The sequence below is a fragment of the Ceratotherium simum genome, chromosome 13 (genome assembly GCF_057802395.1).
Source record: "Ceratotherium simum simum isolate JZ-2026a chromosome 13, ASM5780239v1, whole genome shotgun sequence".
NCBI classification, from domain to species: Eukaryota; Metazoa; Chordata; class Mammalia; order Perissodactyla; family Rhinocerotidae; genus Ceratotherium; species Ceratotherium simum.
In genome coordinates, this window is record NC_141912.1 from 16876281 (window position 1) to 16897757 (window position 21477).

General features: G+C 40.7%; 1 protein-coding gene across 4 annotated transcripts in view; it reads right to left on the minus strand.

Moving 5' to 3' along the window:
* KIF13A (kinesin family member 13A) overlaps window positions 1-21477 on the minus strand; it is a 196498-nt gene that overhangs the window by 103195 nt on the left and 71826 nt on the right. For all 4 annotated transcript variants that reach the window (XM_087438063.1, XM_087438060.1, XM_087438061.1 and 1 more), the window contains exon 3: window positions 14210-14222. In XM_087438063.1, the coding sequence (XP_087294189.1) occupies window positions 14210-14222 (13 nt within the window). The remainder of the gene's footprint in view (window positions 1-14209; window positions 14223-21477) is intronic.

Here is a 21477-nt window from a genome sequence, read left to right on the forward strand (position 1 = left end):
AAGCCTGGAATTTAGCTTGTTAGCAAATGACAGCATCAGATTCTTACTTTGGAATGATCACTAGTGTAGCAACCGAAGGGGTTTAAGACAAGAGAAAAAGAGGCCAATTAGCAAACCATTAGGATGAAGGTAAAAGTTTCTAATACCCGGTCTCAGTGCGGATAGAGAGGAGCTTTAGTGAACAGTCACTCTTTTTTTTTGCCCAGAAACCCATACCCCATTTATTCTAGAAATAGCGCCTTTTCTTTGGAGTACTATAGTAACCTCCACCCCAGTCATTTAGTTCCTATGGGTTGCTGTCATGTTTTTATACAGCATATAAAATCATGTATTACATATACGATCACTCAGAGGAGAAGGCAAGGAAGACACACACAGGGGCTCAAGTTGGACCACTCATGGTTCCATGATCCCTTGACCACAATTTACTGGTCCCAAGTGGTTGTCTGACGGGATTTTTGGATTTGCGACTCAGGAAGTCAAACCAATCTTTAACGACTGATGTGGTAAAATGTGGGACACGTTGAGGCCATGTTTCTAACCATGTGGAACAGAGAAGCAGACATAGCGGGTCTGCAGTGAGAGAGAGAAATGAAGGGGACACACATGGGGACAGAGACAGGAGATGGGGAGATGGGAAGAAGCGATTGTATTTGATCCCCAGCCACTTCCTGTCCCTGAGTTCTCTGCGACATCCCAGAGTCCTTCTATACATTTATCTTGTGTTACATCTAGTTTGAGTTCCTGTCACTTTTAGCTGAAAGACTCCCAAAACTAACAGGAAGAAATAAATATGAGAGATGTTAAAGGAAGAAATATCTAGGCTTGATCGTGCTTTGAATATAGGACTGCAAGAAAGTTATGAATATTAACAGTTGTGTAGAAAAAGGCACCAAAAGGAAAAGGGCCCTCAATACCATCCAGAGAGTTTCAAAAATTTGAAAATAGGAACTAATTCTCCCAAACCCTAGAGCAATATTATGACAGAGCATGGAGCTTCCATTTAGCACTAACTCAATTCCAACTCTTTCAAACACTCCATTCCTTTCATGTTTAATCCTTTATGACTCAGTTTTAAAACCTGCTTCACTGGTTGCTGAGGCGTGGGGGTGGGGGTGTCACAAATGCACAATCTGTGGCGTTTCTGATTCTTTCATGCTCTGATTACTTCTCCTCAAAAAAACTAGCCACTCACACAACTTCTCCAGTAGCACATCCAAAAGGTAATCTGGATGTTTTTCAAACATAGAATATTTCTTCTTCAACAAAAATAGCCCAAAAGATAAGATGTAAATGTCTAAACATGTACTTGTATGATACTATCTGCTGTCTCTATTAAATGATTATTGTTCCTCACTAAAAAGGAAAAAAATAAAACCCAGACTGAATTTAAGTCACTCTAACATCACCTACCATGAGCAATCTCTGGGCCTGGTTCAGAACTTCCAGACCAATACCTCACCTCATCTGCCTATCACCTCCTGCTGGACCAGGCTTCTGGCACAGAGAGGAGGCTGGGCTGACTCCAAGGCCCCAGGTCACCAGAGACAGAAAGACCTGAGGAGGTCCAGGGGTTGCAAACATTTACTGTGCAGTCAGATCAAACTGGAAAGGTTGACAGAGTTCACTCTGCTGGAGATAACACAGCCGGAGGTCAGGGGGTAAGGGGGATTCACGACACTCTGCTTGGTCTAGTAGGCTTTCACTGTTCTGGATTTGGAGATGGATCAATGCCAAGAGACAAGGGAGATGGATCTTTTTTCCTGGGGCCTATAATCCATGAAACCTGGCTCTGTCAGCTGCATCTTTAGGCACTCAGAGGCCCACATTTATAGCGAGAGCATCTGGCTCTGAACAAAGCCAGGGAGAAGGAAAGGGGAGAGAGGTAGGGCCTGTAGAAATTTCAAGACAGAAACACACAGCACTATGTTTCTGAGGATTTTTTTGTTTCTTGGGAATTTTTTACCAATATGACCTAGAATGACAATGTGTAGTGGGTCGTATTACTGTTCCAAATTAGTGGCTGCCCTCCCTGTAAGTGGATTATACCTCTCTGCCTGTTGCCATGTGACTGCAGTGCCTCTAGCAGGAGGAACGTAATTCCTGACCCTACTGAGATCAGGCTTGGCCCTGTGACTTGCTTAGGCCAATTAAATGTGGACAGAGACGTATGCCAGCTCAGAGCAACAGCTTTAAGAGGCCACTGCATGGTTCTCTTTCTTTCTTTTTTTGTTTTTGTGAGGAGATCAGCCCTGAGCTAACATCCATGCCGATCCTCCTCTTTTTGCTGAGGAAGACTGGCCCTGAGCTAATATCCGGCCCATCTTCCTCCACTTTATGTGGGACGCCACCACAGCATGGCCTGACAAACAGTGCATTGGTGCGCACCTAGGATCCGAACCCGGGCCGCCAGCAGCGGAACCTGTGCACTTAACCACTACACCACGGGGCCAGCCCCGCGTGGTTCTCTTTCTTTTCCCCTCTGCCACCATAACAGCAAGTCCTAGATAGGGGAGCCCAGATTGAAGTCACATGGTGCAGAGCCATCTGACCTGGAACATCAGAGAAATAAACCTTGGTTGCCTCAAGCCACTGAACTTTGAAAGTTGTTACTGCTGTATCACCTCACATCACCCAACCAACACACCGAGTGGTTATTATAAAGCGAACCTAGATTGTTATCCACCCTATATTCTCACTCACAATTTATCCTATATCCTGCAGCCAGACTAATTTCTTGCATGTACAGTTCTGATCATGCAACTCTTCATACAAAAATTCTACATGATTCTTCATAGCCTACCAGATTAACGTCAGACTCCCAAACCCTCTATAACCTACCTACTTTCCTAGTTTTTCAACACGCAACTTCTTTTCATGCATTCTAGACTCTAACCAGAGTTTTCACTTCCCAAGACATCTGTGATACTGTGAGTGAGAAATATATTTTTGGTCTTCATCCCTGGTTCCTGACACAGAGCTCCTAAATCCTTTAGAATTTCCCAGGTAGTAGAAGCCTCTTTTGTTCTAAACGAGGAAACTGGGTGGTGGGATCCCAGATAGCTTCAGGATGGGGGCTAGCTGCAGAAAAACCAAGCCTTGATTAGAAGCCTAGAACTTTCAGCTCCACACCCCTCATTCTCCGGGAGAGGGAGAGAGGCTGGAGATTGAGTTAATAATCGATCATGCCTACATGATGAAACCTCCATAAAAATCCCTAAATGAGAAAGCTTCTGGGTTGGTGAACACATCCACATGCCAGGAGGGTGGTGCACGCCAACTGCACAAAGACAGAAGCTCCTGTGCTTGAGACCCTTCCAGACCTTGCCCAATATACCTCCTCATCTGGCTATTCATCTGTACTCTTTATAATAAAGCAGTAAACCTAAGTAAATGCTTCCCTGAGTTTTGAATTATTGAACCTGAGGAGGGGAGTCTTGGGAAGCTGTGATTTGCAGCAAAGTTGAATGGACGTGTGAGTAACCTGGGGGCCCGCGACTTGCAAACAGTGTCTGGAGCGAGGGGAGTCCTGTGGGACTGAGCCCTTAACCTGTGGTGTATGCGCTAACTCTGGGTAGTTACTGTCAGAATTGAATTGACTTGTAGGACATCCAGTTGGTGTCCAAACAGAATCGGAGAATTGCTTGGTGTGGAAGACTCACATATTTGGTGTCAGAAGTGTTGTGAGTAGAGAAACAGTTTTCCTTTAACATCAATTACTTTGTTTCTGCTCCTCCCATACATCTTGATTCCTATCCCATTATTTCTGCCTTTTGAAACTCTACCCATACTTGTGCTATGAAGCCTTTCTTCCTCTGAAGTCATAAAGTACTGAAACAATGAATGATGATGTTTATCATCATCTGTTTTCCATTACTTACAGGGCTGTCTATGTGTAGTCTTCCTCACCACATTATGATTCTAGACAACAGAAACCACTACTTTAATCACCTCTTGAGCCCCACACACTCCTCATACAATACTTTTCACAAATGTTCTCAATTAATATTTGTCTCATAAGTGACTTTTGAACGGATAAGTAAAAACGGTTCCTAGGAAAAATGCATCGCAGGAAAGCTATGCTGCCATTGAGTGCGTGTAGCTGCAACATTCACGGACGCGGATATAAAGGCAGAAATGTAAAGGACAGAAGAACTGCTGCAGTGAACTGGGTAAAGAAACAAGCAAAAGCCTTAGGATGGATGCTGAAAAGATGTTCCATGCTCAGCCATGTGTTTGGCCTGAAACAGTGCTGTCCAACAGAAATATAATGTGAGCCACACACGGAATTTAAGATGTTTTCATAGACACATTAAAAAATAAAGAGACAAAAATTTTAATAATGTTTCTTATTTGACCTAAGATACCCAAAATACTTATCTTACGTTTTTTTTCTCCTACAAGTCTTTGACATCTGGTGTGTATGTTACACTTACAACACACCTCAATTAGCCACATGCTCAAAAGCCGCATGTGGCTAAACGGCAGCTACATTGAACAGCGCAGGTCTACAACTCATCTCATTTGAGGCCAACACTTAGTTTTCAGAAATTCACAAAGTGAAGCAGTAAAGGCAACAGAAAATGATGGCCCAGTGACAGATAGTAAAACAAGATAGTATCTTGTTTTACAGATAGTAAAACAAGTCTGAAGGAAGCTGCACTTCAGATGGCATAAGCTGTACATACTAAGATTTTCCCCTCCTTTTTCCTCAGCAATTTCGTCAAGTCAAGTTTTTGGTATATCGCTGTGACTCTTTAAAGGAAACTGCCTTCAAAAAGTAACAATTTTATTTTGCTGTAATGTTTCCTTCTGCTCACAATGTTGCCAACAAACTTAGGGAAACAGAAGAGGGATTAAACACTTTAAAGTTTAGTAGTTCCTAACCACACTTGTAAATAAAATAAAAACCATATAAAGTGAGTTTAATTAACAAGATCAAATTGTTCAAATAAATCATACACTAACTTATGAGATATTAAACACAATGATCATGAGTAAAAAAATGAGTAAAAAAGGCTATGATCCTAAACAGAGTGATCTTGCAGATATTTACATTGTCTTCAAACTCTTCCTTCTTGCTTTGCCCCACAAAACCCAACCAATAGAAAAACAACTTTACAACCATGTGGTGTAATAAAAAATATACTAGACTGTACCAGACTGGTACTCAGAGGCCTAGGATTGGAGCCAAGCTCTCTCACTGGATGGTCTTGACCAACTCATTCCTTAAGCATCAATCTCCTTGGTCTTAAATAAGAGGGTTTGAATGGTCGGGATTCAGAAATTTCTTCCAGCTCTATAGTGCTCACTTGGCACATGGATGGTGCTCAATATATACTGAGGGAGCGAAGAAGAAAACAGAAAAAGGAAGGAAGAATTCCTTTGTTTTTCTCTGCATGTGTTTCAGTGTGGCTCCTCAGGAATGTAAGATACTTGTGCCAGATGTGACAAAAGCATGAAAAGTGAAAGGTCCTAGAACATGTCAGACATTTCAGGGACCGTCTGGAAGACCTGGAACTAGGCCTCTGAAGGCAAAGCTACTGTGACCGAGGACGTTTTCCCGTTCTCCATCAATGGAGCGTGCATAATGGCATAACTAGACAGTGATTCTCTACACACATATGTTTTCTCCCTCTGTACCACCCTCCTGCCAAAATCCAAAGTTTATGAGAAGGTGACTAAACGAACAAGCAGTTCCCCGCTTTTGCCTCTATTTGCAATACCTCTAAGACAAAAACCTTGAACTCAAAACTACAGTCACACTGACATGGAAAAACACACCTACCTCAACTCCAAAAATTATGAGACAAAGGCTCTTTATTGTTCAAACTAATGAGGAGGCATAAAGCAGGTGTCTCCATGTTTGTCTAAAAGCTCACTTTTCTTTTATTTTTTTGTCTTTTTTTTGTGAGGAAGATCAGCCCTGAGCTAACATCCATGCCAATCCTCCTCTTTTTTTTGCTGAGGAAGACTGGCCCTGGGCTAATATCCATGCCCATCTTCCTCCACTGTATATGGGACGCTGCCACAGCATGGCCTGACAAGCGGTGCATTGGTGCGTGCCCGGGATCCGAACCCAGGCCTCCAGCAGTGGAGCACACACACTTAACCACTAAGCCACGGGTTGGCCCCCCTCACTTTTCTTTTTAAGGGAAATAGAACACACTCCCATAAACATTGCATGATATGCTACTGGTGAAAGGATTAAAAGGTCTGCAGTCGGTCTACACTGAAATAAACGTTTCTCTGCCTAGGAGTACAATTTACAAAATCTAACACTTCCCAAAGAGAAAAATCCAAATACATAGTACAAGACAATCCATAAAAATACAAATTTGTATAAATGTCCCTTTCCATTCTAACATGCTACACACACATACTACATAAACAATTTTCAATCTAACTTTTAAAAGTCAACCAGAAGAATATCTTTATTTTTCTCTTGTCCTAATACAACACTAGAAAAAATAACTTTTAAGAACAAGTGTAAATATTCAGAGAGAACAAGTGTAAATATCCTAATGCCACCCCCACATGTAGCACACATGAGTGCCTAGAGTCTCTTCTTAGTTTTCCTTGGCTCCTCCTCCTCTTCCCATTCCCCAGAGCAGGATGAGTCCCAAGGTGCTAGTCTCTATTCTCTCCTGTCTTCTATTGCACTTAATCCTTTCTTCCTTGACAACACAATAGATACCCCTTCCTTCACCTCCTATCTCCTCCCTACAAGAATTTACCTGACCTCTCTAGGGCAGAGACTGCAAACCTTGTACAACCTGCTAGGCATCTCTATCAGACGCTTTGCCATCATTTCCAATTCAACCCACTTTAAAACTGAACCCATCAACTTCTTCCTGAGCCAAACCAGCTCTTTTTTTCTTTAATTCTGCTGAATTTTCAGTCATTCTCTGTTTCAAACTCCAGAGTCATCTCTGACTCCTTCTGCTATATTGTCTTCTCCCATATGTTGTCAGCATCCAAGCCCTGGATGCTTTATTTCAGCAATGTTCTGATAATTCTTCCCTTCCTCTTCTCCAGTCTCATGGCAGCACACTAGTGCAGGCCCTTATTACCTCTTTTCTGACACATTTTTTTTTTTTTTTGGTGAGGAAGATCAGCCCTGAGCTAACATCCGTGCTAATCCTCCTCTTTTTGCTGAGGAAGACTGGCTCTGAGCTAACATCTATTGCCAATCCTCCTCTGTTTTTTTCCCTTTTTCTCCCCAAAGCCCCAGTAGATAGTTGTATGTCATAGCTGCACATCCTTGTAGTTGCTGTATGTGGGACGCGGCATCAGCATGGCCGGAGAAGCGGTGCGTCAGTGCGCGCCGGGGATCTGAACCCGGGCCACCAGTAGCGGAGCGCGCGCACTTAACCGCTAAGCCATGGGCCTGGCTATCTGGCACATTTTATTGAAATCATCTCCAGCCTCCCCAATGACCAAACCAAATTCATCCTATTCATTCTATTCTTCCTCTCACTTTCTGGCTCTGTATCAGACAGTACTCTGCTGCTATTCATAGGGTTTTCATGGTCATTTTTTTCACAAGTGGGTGGTCAGGTCCTTCTTCCTGTCTGTCCTAGTCTGGAAGCTCCACTGAAACCTGTCCACCATGGGTGACCCTGCTGGTATTTGAAATACCCGTGGCATAGCTTCCAGCATCACAGCAACACATAGCCACCACAGTATGACAACCAACAGATGAGCGGTGGAGGTCCCTGAGCAAGAACTCGAGCCACAGTGGCAAGAGCACGAAATCTTAACCACTAGACCACCAGGCCTAGCTTTCACTAAGTACATCTCTAAGTATTTAACGTTTTTGAAGCTACTGTAAATTATTGGGCTTTTGTTAAATTTTATTTTCTAATTATTCATTGCTAGTACAAAAAAATACAATTAATATTTTGACCTTTTTCCTGCCACCTTGCCACTTGTAAGCTTTAGGAGCTTGTTTGGAGATTTCTTAATGTTTTCCAAGTATATGACCTATTGTCTACAAATAAAGATGCTCTTGCTTCCTCCTTTTCAATCTGAATTTCTTTCTTTTTCTTGCCTTACTGTACTGGCTAGGACCTCCAGTCAATACTGAATAGAAGTGGCTACATCAATAGCCATGCCTTATTCCCCACCCTAGGTGGAAAGTGTTCCATCTTTTACCATTAAGTATGACAACAGCTGTAGATTTTTAATGGATGCCCTTTACTTTGTTGAGGAGCTTTCTGTCTACTACTAGCTTGCTGCAAGTTTGTCTCATAAATAAGTGTTATATTTTGTCAAATGCTTTTTTTCTGCATCTACTGAGATAATCACATGGTTCTTTTTTTGTGTGTGTGTGAGGAAGATCAGCCCTGAGCTAACATCCATGCCAATCCTCCTCATTTCTTCCTGAGGAAGACTGGCCCTGGGCTAACATCTGTGCCCATCTTCCTCCACTTTACATGGGATGCCGCCACAGCATGGCCTGACAAGCAGTGCACCAGTGTGCGCCTGGGATCCAAACCTGGGCTGCCAGCAGTGGAGCGCGTGCACCCAACTGCTATGCCACGGGGCCGACCCCACATGGTTCTTTTTTTTATTCTGTTAATATGATGAATTACATTATTTTTTTCATAATTAATACTTTATTTTTTAAAGTTTTCAGATTACAGAAAAATTGAGCAGACAGTGCAGAGTTCTCATACACTCCCTCTTCTCAAGCACCTGCTGCCAGTTTCCCCTACTATTAATAACTAGCATTAGTGTGTCACATTTGTTACAACTGACCAATATTAATAACTAAATTCCAGAGTTTATATTACCATTCACTCTTTTGAGCTGTCCAGTTCTATTAGTTTTGATAAATGCATAATGTCATATCTCCACCATTACAGTACCACACAGAACAGTTTCACTGTCCTAAAAACCCTGTACTTCACCTATTCATCCCTCCTCACCACCCACTCACCCTTGCAACCACTGATTTTTTTTTCCCCTCTCTGAAGGCACCCAAGTTTGCACTGAATTTTAATTTGGATTTAAAGTGGATCTGGGGGGCTGGCCCCGTGGCTTAGCAGTTAAGTGCACGTGCTCCGCTGCTGGCGGCCCAAGTTCAGATCCCAGGCGCACACTGATGCACCACTTCTCCGGCCATGCTGAGGCCGTGTTCCACATACAGCAACTAGAAGGATGTGCAGCTATGACATACAACTGTCTACTGGGGCTTTGGGGGAAAAAATAAATAAATAAATAAATTGTTTGGAAAAAAAAATAAAAACAAATAAAGTGGATCTGGCATATTCTAAGCGCTAAATTAAATATAGCTATTATTAATAGTAACAATGGAAATAACATTCTAAGAGTATAGTTCCATGGATTGACATAAAGAATGTGAGACCTTTCCTGCATAGGAGTTGGGTAGAAATAGTGATAATTCAACCAAACGTTCAAAATGACATTCCCTGCTTTCTCCTAATCAGCACTCCTACCTTAGAACACTTGTTAGTAAAAGGCACAAAATCCTTACAGGTAATAGAAACAGTGCATATGGCAGGGAGGTAATTATTATTTACCATCATCACATAATTAGACATAATTTCAACAATGGCCCAAACACAGACTACATGAAAAAATATTCCATAGGAAACACAAATTAACGACAAGAGAATCCAAGTTGATGGTGCGATTTGTAAGGTCCAGCAGGCACTATCCCTTTTGCATCAGGCCAGAGAGGAGCATTAGGATCACGGACCAGCCAGGCATTTGGGTCTTTCTTGAGAATGGAGTCAGGGCTGAGAGTGTTCTCTGGCTCAGTCTCTGGCAGGGTGGCTCTGTCTGTCAGTGAAGGGGACTAATAATTTAGCTAGACTTGAACTTTCTTTCTGTTAAACCGGTGAGCGCCCTTCTGCTCCAGCTGTTCTTTATTTCTCTCTCCTTTCTTCATTCATTCAACAGTCATTGTGTAGCTGCCATGTGCTACGGGCACTGTCCCAGGTAAACCATTGATTTTTTTAAATGTCTGTATAGTTTTGCCTTTTCCAGAAAGTCATATAGTTGGAATCACACAGTATGCAGCCTTTTCAGACTGGCTTCTTTCACTTAGCAAAATGCATTTAAGGTTTCTTCATGTCTTTTCATGGCTTAATAGCTCATACAATATTCCATTGTATGGTGTTACCACAGTTTGTGTATCCATCCCCTTATTGAAGGACATGTTGGTTGCTTCCAGTTTTTGGCAACTATGAATGAAGCTGCTGTAAACACTCATGTGTAGGTTTTTGTGTGGACAGAAGTTTTCAACTCATTTGGGTGAATATCTGGAAGTATGATTGCTCAGCCATATCATAAGAATATGTTCAGTGTTATAAGAAACTTCCAAGCTGTCTTCCAAAGTGGCTATCCCACTTTTCATTCTCACTAACAATGAATGAGAGTTCCTGTTGTTCCACATCCTCAGGAGCTTTGGTATTGTCAGATTTTTGGATTTTAGTCATTCTAATAGGTGTGTAGTGGTATCTCACTGTTGTTTTAATGTGCAATTCCCTAATGACATATGATAATGAGCATTTTTTTCATGTGTATATTTGCCATTTGTATATCTTCTTTGGTGAGGTGTCTGTTCAGTTATTTTGCCCTTTTTGTAACGGGGTAGTTCATTTTCTTACTGTTGAGTTTTAAGAATTATTTGTATATTTTGGATAACAAACCTTTATCAGGTGTGTTTTTCAAATAATTTCTCCCAGAAGTTTTATAGTTTTGCATTTTACATTTAGATCTATGATTCATTTTGAGTTAATTTTAGCGAAGGGTATAAGGTCTGTACCTAAATTCATTTCTGTGCATGTGCATGTTCAGTAGTTCCAGCACCAATTGTCTCTTCTACGCTTCATTTTGATATTTTCTGCTAACCTATCTTCTAGTTATTTAATTCTCTCTTCAGTTGGATCTGTTCTGCTGTTAAACCCTAACACTAAGTTCTTAATTTTGGTTTAGGGTTTGTCAGGGTGAGAATTTCTATTGGGTTATTTGCCAAATCTGTTTTGTCACCTTTTATAATTTTCAGTCCTCTCCAACATTTTAAAAGTTTTATCTTTTATCTGTTTGAATATAATAAGTATAGATATTTTAAAGTTCATGCCTAACAATTTGAACATCTGAAGCATCTGTGGGTCTATTTCTACTTTTTATTATTTCTGCTAGTTCTTGTTCATGTTGCCTTATCTTGTAATGCACCTGTTTATCTTTGATTGTGTACTGGACATTGTATTTTTAAAAAGGTTTTTGGAATCTTTAGAGATTTAAGATTACATTTGCTTCTTCCAGGTGCCTAAGGGGACCTGCACTCCAGGATCACTTTGATCCAATTTTAGTGCTTGAGATTTTTCTGGATCAGACAAGGATCTTGCAACAGCCACACAGCAATCCATGTGAGGACTGGTTTACTGCTGTTTCACCTTTATACCCCACCCAAGGCTGGGTCTCAATCCACTTTGCCAACCCAAAGTATAAGGAGTTTACCAAGGACTCCACCTCTGGCAGATCCTAAACTTCAAAACTTTTGTCCCCCTGAACCTCCTAGGCCCTGCAAGGCTGTCAGAAACACTGCTCTGTCTTTAAGGTGCTTTTAACTGAAAGGCATACACCCAAACGACAGGTTCACCTCTCTATATTTCCACCTTCTCTTGGATCTTGGTCTGGCAATTCCCCAACTAAGTTGGTATTTCTCCAGTGCCTTAAAGCATAAAAGTATTAAAAAATATTTTGTCCAGTCCTAGCTGTCCTCAGTTCTGCAGAAGTCAGAACAGGACCCGTCATCCTACGACTTCCATAAATATTCTGCCCCTTTAACAAACTGATTTTATATTATATTGTGCATATGTTCCCTATCCCACCCTCACTAGAATGCTAGGATTGGGTCTGATTCATGCAGCACTTGTCCCCTGCCTGGAATAATTATGTGTTAAATTGAACCAGCCAGTCTTCTCTGATGCTTTTGCTAATTATTCATGTCAAAATCTCATTGTTTTAAATCAAAAAAATTTCATGCTTATATAATCATCATTAAAAACACCTTTCCTTTTCCCATTTGCTTTCAATGTTTACAGTTTCTGCAGGACAAGGCCTTAACTATTTTAGTGTCATTTTAAAAAATTTGACTCTATTGTGTTACTTATTTGATTTCAAGACGATCTTTGTACTTTCTACATGTGCCCTATGGCACATATGGCATGCATAGATATATTTAAACGTGGTGATTTAACATTCGTTATATTTTGAAAATGTCATGACACTTCTTAGGAACTATCAATAATGATACCTAGTGAAACCATTAAGCTATATATCCTGGATAGAAAGAAACCAGAACATTTCTGCGTATAAAGCAATTAGTGATTTTTTAAAAAAACGTGTTTTTGTGTCTCTTTCATTTCATTGCTTCTCCTTCACTAAGCAGTCATATGTGGAATTGTTCAGGATTTCATTGCCCTTCTTTGTGGGGGAAAAATTAAATATATCACAAGGTGGACTGTCTGTTCTGAAACCTCTAGGGACCAACAGCAAGGGAAAGAAGAGGTACTTAAGGGGAACTCACACCTTTCTGAGTAGCAGAGACACTGTTTTGGTCGAAATTTCAGGGACTATATCCATATCAATAATTGCTCAGAGAGAACCTCCTAATCCCCCAGATTTGGCCAGGATGACAGTGCTCATACTTCTACAATATTATATATTTCCTCTTTCTTAAAAAATCTCATAGTATTTGTTCGATGTGTGCCTTCCCTGCTGAAGCTGAAACTCTTACACAGTGTCAAAAGAAAATCCTATATTGCCTTCAATAAACACAGAAGATAACATTTAGCATTTTAGTGGGTTTCCATACTCCAAAAGCCAAATTGGATTTTCCTTCATAACGCCAGAGGTAAGTAAGCCTAATCTATTCTGGATCCTTACTGTCTTAGATTCTGACCATGTAATGTGTGTGGGTGTAGCCTGTCTTGATCCCATTTCAGAAACCAAATCTATAATCAGTATCATTGGTCAGGGGCTGGTCAAATTTCTCCTTTCTTTTGGCACTAAGTGTCCCTTTGACATCCAATAAAATAGTCACCGGTAACAAAACCAGCCTTCAATTATTCAGGATTTGGTCATTCAGATCCCCGGCTTCTCATATACTTTTCCCCCACCTACTCACTAACTTTTGGGCTTCTCACTGGTAAACATGGCATCAAAGGTTGGCCAGAGCAAGGTGGACAATTCCAATTAGTGGACTTGGTGATTGGCGAGAAACTCCAATGTAGCACATAGAATTGGTGGATGGTTGAAACTCTATCTAATGATGATATCAACTATTCTTAGTAGGACACAGAAAAGATAGTTTGCCCACTTAATAATCATAGTTACCACACTATCATTCTATGATATTATCATTTTTGTCCTCTCACTTTCTTTGTTGTTAGTGACATCAAGTCGATTCTGACTCCTAGCGACCCTGGGTACAGCAGAGCAGCACCCTGCCCAGTCTTTTTGTGCCATCCTGTCACCTTCCGGCACTGTATCAGGCAATGCTCCACTGCTATTCATAGGGTTTTCACGGCCAATTTTTTCAGAAGTGGGTGGCCATGTCCTTCTTCCTAGTCTGTCTTAGTCTGGAAGCTCTGCTGAAACCTGTCCACTATGGGTAACCCTGCTGGTATGTGAAATCCTGGTGGCAGAGCTTTCAGCATCACAGCAACACGCAGCCGCCATAGTATGACAACCGACAGACGGGTGGTGTGGGTCCCTGATCAGGAAACGAACCTGGGTGGCAGTGGTGAGAGTGCCGAATCTTAACCACTAGACCACTAGGGCTGGCTTTCCACTTTCCAGGTGGTGATATTGTACAGTCCCAGCTCGTCCACTTACTCAATCTGTGAATTAGGACATGCTATTTCATCTCTCTGAGCTTCATTTCATCATCAATAAAATAGAACAGTAACCTGACAGGTTTGCTCTGAGGATCAGAGCATTAATCCCAAGAATGAAATAATGTATGAGAGTGCTTTATAAATGGAGAGGAGCATTCTAATTTATATCACTACCAAAATTAATTATTTGTTTGTGGTTTAAGTTTTACATTAGAATGCTGATTTTTCTTCTCAAGGGGTAAGATGTTCCGTATGGGTTATTGTGATGGATAAAATCCTAGATTTTTGCACAGTTAGCCAGCACGCATGCCAAATTCCACATAAGTGCTTACCTTGGGAGGTTTCCTTACGATGGAAACCAAAAATTTCAGCAGCAGAAGTAGAGAGGGTTGTCAACACAGCAGCCACATCAGAGGGAAGCAATGTAAGAGAAAAAACATAAGGGAAACTCAGCATCTTGATAACATGATCTGAAAGACACGCTACCTCACAAAGATCAGAAGCCAAATTCACTTCACTGCCTGAAGTGATAAACTCTTATATTTGCTAAAAAAACACAGCACAGGCATAATGAATTTCTTTCCTGGTTTAATAGAATGGATACAGTCACTCAGAAGTATTTTTAATGATTCTAAAAAAAGCCAACAGAAGAGCATCAAGATAAAGAAAGATGCTGCAATTATACTGCATGTGGTCAAATACTTTTAAAACAATTTTCATACTTAAATTTTTCTTAAGTTGGTATTAAAATATATGTACATTTCCTTTGATAAATATTCTATATGGGACTTTTTCCCATTTAAAAACCATAGTTCTAGATGACAATTTTTCACATATTTCAACCTTGAATAGAAGTTTATTAGCTAGTTATATCCTTCTCTCATCACCAACCACACATGCACTTTTTTAACATTCATTTTTGTACTTTAATAACTCAAAAATGACTGAAATTGCACCCGGAGAAAACTCTGAAAAGAAAATAGTTTTCAAAGTAACAACCCATTAGGCAGACTTGCTTTGTAAATGTTTTCCTCATGTACAAAATTAAGGGCTATACTATGATTTTTATAGTACGTGATCCTAGGACACTTCTTGGCCTTCCTGATGTGGTTATTCTGAATTAGCCTCCAATATCATCAATTCATAAACTATAAAATTACTATTAAATAGGAACAGGGGAATTTGTTCCACGGCTTTAACCCTTCTTCATAGGGAACAGAATCATGAGGATAAGAAAATGGATTTTCCAGGGCAGAGGGCATGGAAATCAAAAGGTGCAGGCAAAAATAGCATAGTGCCTTTTCTCCATCATTGAGTCCAACACTCCTCAGAGAGCTCTGAGAGCCCCAAACAAAACCCAGAGCTCAGCAGCAAGGACAGACAGTCCGTGGATTCCACAATCAGGCAGACAAATCTAAACTTTTAAATCCAGGGAAAGAAAATCATGACCTTCCTATAATGAGGAAGCTGAAACATCATCTTCCTGAAATTCTATGAATTAGCTGAAAGGAAACGAGCCCTTATGTCATCACCGCTGACAGTCAGGCACCATGGGAATGTGACTTTGTCTTCAGGCTTTCTAGGGGAACTCTGTCTAGAGTAACTGGTATCCTGGCTGCTGTCAAGCAAGTCTCAACATTCTGTGTGTCTGCCCTTTAAAACAAGATAAACATTTACAGATGTTGTAATAAAAACGCATGAGTGTTTTTAATTCTAGGAAAGCCATGGATATTTGCTCTGTATATAGAGCCTGAGGTTTCTGCCAAGAAAATTTCCTTAAGTGGAACACTGCTCTGGAAAGCATCTGTTCTGAGCAGGTAGAATAATAATGAAAACTTCATGCACAACACTTTTGACTAAGCCTTCTCTTATTTTGCTTGCCTTATTTTTCAAAGCCATTTAAATCACTACTTCATTTAACAAAGCAAAGCAAAGTCACTTGGGTTACAATAAGGCAATCATATGTTACAGCATGGACCAAGTTAATAAAATATATGTTTCACATTGAGGCTACAATAAACCAAGTAACCTAACGGGGGTGGAACACGCTAAAAGGAATCCAGGGATCTCTCCAGAGTTCTCGTGTGCTTCCTTTATGTCACAACTATCAAATAATCATCACCAGCACAAAGAACAAGTGCTGGTTTGTAACCAGTAGTATATTTACCTCCTTAGCTGTCTAATAATAAAGCTATCTGTCCTTTCTTCCTTGACATTCCAATATGGTTTTCTTTATTCTTCTTAGGAAACCAATCCTATTTCAGCATTTTAAGTACTTTAAAAGTATATCCCTTTCACTTAGAAAGACAGCACATAGTATGAGAATGCCAATATAATTCTGCTACCTTCTTTTGTGTTTCTGACTACAGACTCTTTATTAAGAATAAATGGAGACTGGGCAGCAGAGGGAAAAGGGAAGCTACTAAGTTCATCTGATGCTACCTAACTTTACTTATCATTTACTTTAGAACAAGGATCCTTAATACAGAAGGAAAATTCTGTCATTCAGTGCATCACAACTGTACTTCATTAATTGGTAAACCTTCCGTGAGGTGTCAATTAGGTGACAAGCAACTAAGTCATCCTAATTCTGAACCATAGTTTACTGCTGCACTCCCTAGAGGCTATATATCGTTCTTTGGTAGTTCTGAAGAAAAATTGTCCCAATATGAGTAATAGTGATACTATAATCAAATACAGTGTAATAGTGATACTATAATCAAATACAGAAAATGTGATATTATAAAGATAAAAATTTTCATACATATATATATAAAAAAGATGAATAATACAAACATCTATCAAAAGCATAGTATTAAATATATTTTCTAAAAATTATGGCCTTTTGTTGATTATATCAATAAAGTCTTTTTATTTATTTATTTATTTATTTTTCCCCCAAAGTCCCAGTAGATAGTTGTATGTCATAGCTGCACATCCTTCTAGTTGCTGTATGTGGGACGCGGCCTCAGCATGGCTGGAGAAGTCGTGCGTCGGTGCGTGCCCAGGATCCGAACCCGGGCCGCCGGCAGCGGAGCGCGCGCACTTAACCGCTAAGCCACGGGGCCGGCCCTCAATAAAGTCTTATCAACAAAGAGTTCCATCTGTCAGGTCCAGCCCATTGCTGAGACACCTGTATGGCTCAATTCCCTGGCAATATCCAGGCTAAGGCAATATCCAGGCTAAGGCAATATCCGTGGCTAAGCCAACATCCAGTGAACTACAAAGAACATTCCCTCAAACAGACCTCATGACCCGCAGACACAGGCTTGGTGGCTGACTCATTAGAAAACAGAGCATTCCACTGACTCTTGGCTAAAGGCATGTGTACTCCTGACCACTCTCCACTGCTCACCCTCTCATTCATCCTCAAAAAACTCCCTGTTTTTAATTATGTGAACCTCTGTAAGTTATCAGGAGATTTCTGTGTGTGTATTCCAAACAAATAAACTGAACACAATCCGACATTTTTAGAAGCCAGCAATGTAGTAATGTGTCTAGGTACCAGGATTTGGAGAGAAAATAAGGAGGTGCAGTTCTACACTGATAGTTGCTCTCTTTTGCAAAACACTGAAGCTTCCCTTCTCTCCTGGGACAAGAGAGTCAATGCATCTCTTCAAGTCACCCACACCATGTGTATTCACCACACAACTCACATAATTTCCATGTTTTTATCCCACTTCTGTCTCTCCACTCTGCCTGATCAAATTTTCCTACTCTCTAAGACCCAGCTCAAGGCTCAATTCTCTCAACTCCTCACCAATTCTTTGAGACCACCTTGGCCTTCACCACCTCTGATACTCCAGGATTCCTATGGTCACCAAAACAGCTTAGCGCTTACTGGCACACAACTCCTGTAGCCTTCAGTAATTTTGTCTGTGTTTGAACTTGTGTATCCTTAGGATTCAAACCTCTTGAAATCAGAGGCCATGCCACATGCTACTTTCATGATCTCTGTCCCCAGTCTCACATACTCATGGAGGACTGAAAGCATTACAAGAACTCAGAAGTAATTTTTTACTTTTAGTGAGTTAAACATAATCCAGATGTGAGGATTTACTTCAATCACCACAACAATCCCATGATCTCACAATTTTGGGGCAAGACTGCTTACATTTAATAGCAGGGAAGACTTCAGAGATTGTTAGAAATTGTAGACTATTTCCAATGACTTATTTAAAAATAATTATTTCTCTAGACCAGCATTTCACACAGAGAAGTCCAACAGGCTATTAACAAGGGTCAAGCTTTCAAAAGCTTCCGAGATCAACAAAGTTCAGAAATGCAGGTTCAGTTTGATGAGACTAGAAGATATATATAAGCACTAGGAAATAGGACTATAAAGATAAGTTGGATCTATATTGGGCCAGGTCTCAAAATGAGGAATTGGTATTTAATTTAGCAGGTAGTACAGAGCTGGAAAGTTTAATAAGACAATGAAATAAAGAAAGCAGTATAATATGTTACAATATGTTACATATGTTACAACAACCCTATATAGCTAGAGTTCTTTCCCCATACTTCACACCAATAGATTTCTGGAGTCTTTCAGTCTTTTGTCCATTATTTACAGCCTATTGAACATAGCTAGCTACTTAGAAGTCAAATGGCCAAAGATCCCGATGTGCACAACAGCCAGTACTAACATCAGCCAGTACTTCAAGAGACGTGAATGATCAGTATCTTCTTCTGAAACAGAAATTTGGCTTCCATGTATTAATTATTTTACTGATTGATTGTTGGAAATTGTCACAACCTATATCTGAAAAATATCCAGCTAAACGATACTTGGTTCCTAGAGATTAGTCTAAGGACATGTTCTTTACGAAGCCCCCGATTATCACTTCCAGCTTGGAGAACTAAACCCTGGGTCACCAATATCATCCAAGAACTCTGTTAACTAGCAAGTATTTACCGAGCACCAATTCCCACACTGCACATTATAGATGCTTTGAGGGATATTTAGAGGAATGAAGCATAGTCTCCAACCTCAAGAAGCTTAACACCTTGTGAGAGAAACAGATACATACATGCATAAGTATTAAATGGACTGTGATAAGTGTCACAGCACAGATATGAACGAAGAGCTATATTCTGTCAACAAATATTTATCACCCACTCTGTTGAGATGCAAAAATAAATTAGACATGTTGCCTTTCAGACAACAATAAACTGAACTTGTACACATCTAGTACAATAAAATGTGATGTACACAGCAGCAGCCCCAAAGGAGGGTGAGGTCAACTGGGAAAGAGGGCAAGTTTCTCAGAGGAGAAAACCCCTGAGCAGAATCTAGAAGGCGGGACAAAGTCATCAAGCTGACAAGGCAAAGAGATGGCATCCAATAGCAGGAAGCACCTGTGCCAAAAGCATCAGAGTACATGGCCCACTTGAAGACCAGAGAGTTGTAGGACCTTTCTGTCACTGAGCTCAGCTATTTGGCCACAGAAACAGAGAAGATGGGACGTAGGATGATACAGGGTTGGGGTTTTGTCAGATAGGTGGGTGTAAAAGGCCATGTTCAACCAGGATTTATTAACTGTAGTTTGAAGATGAGTTTATATACTTGTGTACCAACAAGTTAACACACTCGTATATTTAAAACATATAACAAGCACTTCTTTGAATTATAAAAAGTAGAAGAGATTACATATGCATTTTGAAGAGCCTTTGAAACCTATCAGAAGAATGCAAATACAAAAACATTAAATTCCTTGACAAAGGCTGGTTTGAAAACTTTAAAAAAGAGTTCGAGTCAGCAGATTATAAAGCTTACAGGAAGCTAGAGCAAAATTCTCTGAACACGTGAAGAAGCCAATTCATTCAAGGGAAGTGTTACCTATCAGTGCAGACTTTTAACACCAATATACCTGGTTTGCTTTGGAACAGTATTGTCTTCTAGAATCTACTAGGCTTAAGATATGTGCTTAGTGTCATTTTAAAACTGTTTTTATCTGAACCTCCTATTTCCTATAAGACTGTGATCTTGCCACCCCTAGATTTTGCTAACTGTGGTGCTTTTCAAGAACACAATCCCTGTGGTTGCTGAGGGGCTGCTATGGATCAATGAGAAGACCCGAGAAGGCATGGGTTGGGTAGAGAGGAAATAAAGTCAGGAAGAGGATGACAGACTGGGAGAAAACAGCAAGGTAAGAAACTCGTGGTCTGGATAAAGTTAAAGAGCAAAGATGCTGGTTACAGTCTATGAATGAGATGTAATATTTCAGAGGAAGGCTGTTTCAGAGTGGTAAACTCTAACCTGGTCATAGCTGCATGTCTGTGAAATGGAATGGATGATTATTACTTTAATTAATAACTAAGACTTACGGAGTTCTAACTATGTTTCAGATATGTTTCTGTTAGTTCTACCTGACAATGCATTTAATATATTTGATAACCTTATAAGGCTCCCTTTATTATCACCTTTCAAATGAAAAATACTGAGATACAGAGTTTGTATGACTTGCTCAATGTCACATAGTTAATTGGCAGCAGTGCCATGATTCAAACCCAGGCAGGCTCTGGCTGTAGCACTCCCACTCTTTTTTTTTTTTTTTTAAATAATTTTATTTATTTATTTTTTATAATTTTATTTATTTATTTTCCCCCCAAAGCCCCAGTAGATAGTTGTATGTCATAGCCGCACATCCTTCTAGTTGCTGCATGTGGGACGCGGCCCCAGCACGGCTGGAGAAGCGGTGCGTCGGTGCGCACCCGGGATCCGAACCCGGGCTGCCAGCAGCAGAGGGCACGCACCCAACCGCTAAGCCACGGGGCCGGCCCATGTAGCACTCCCACTCTTAATAGCTATAGTATATCGCCTCTCTTGAGTCTAGAAGAATTTAGTGAAAGTTCTTTGAGCCTAGACTAGTGTACTGAATAGCAATCCATGTGGATGCTCAACAGTGCAGATCATCCATGTCCACACGGGTCATCCCTGTGGTTAATGGCATCAATTAGCCCTCTGTGTGTCAAGGTCCTTCATGAATGTGTAGGAGACTCTCAAAGGAGGAATGCCTTTTACATGAAAGAAAGGAATGACAGGGCAGTGCGGAGTTAGAAGAAGGCTGCAAACTCCCACTTCCACCAGGGAAGAAGGAAATTGAGCACCACTGGAGAGGGCTATGAATAAAGCCACAAAAACATGCACGTAGATGGGTTGGGAGCAAATCTTAGGCAGGGAACAGCTGAACCAAAGTCGAAGAGTATAGGATGTGTTCAGGGAACAGCAAGTAGATAGAGGTAATTGAGAGTAATAAAGCAGAAATAATAGTGACCAAAGTGTAGAGAGCATGGAGGGCCACACTGACTTTGACTTTTTCCAGAAGCAAGTGCCATGGATGGTTTAAGCAATGAGAACAGCACAAGCAGATCTGTTTTAGGAGGGTGTGATAGAGGCCACACCATCTACAGAGTCGGCAGTGAGATACGTACTGGTAACCCTCCTCTTGGCACCAACCACAGCCCTCGTGGTGTGTAAGTTGGCACCACTGCAAAGGCAAGAGAAAAAGCAGGATGGAAAGGAGAGAGCAAAAAGAGAATTTGAAAGAAGAATCTGTAAGACTTGTTGACTGATGTGCCACCCCCGGCCTCCCCCCTA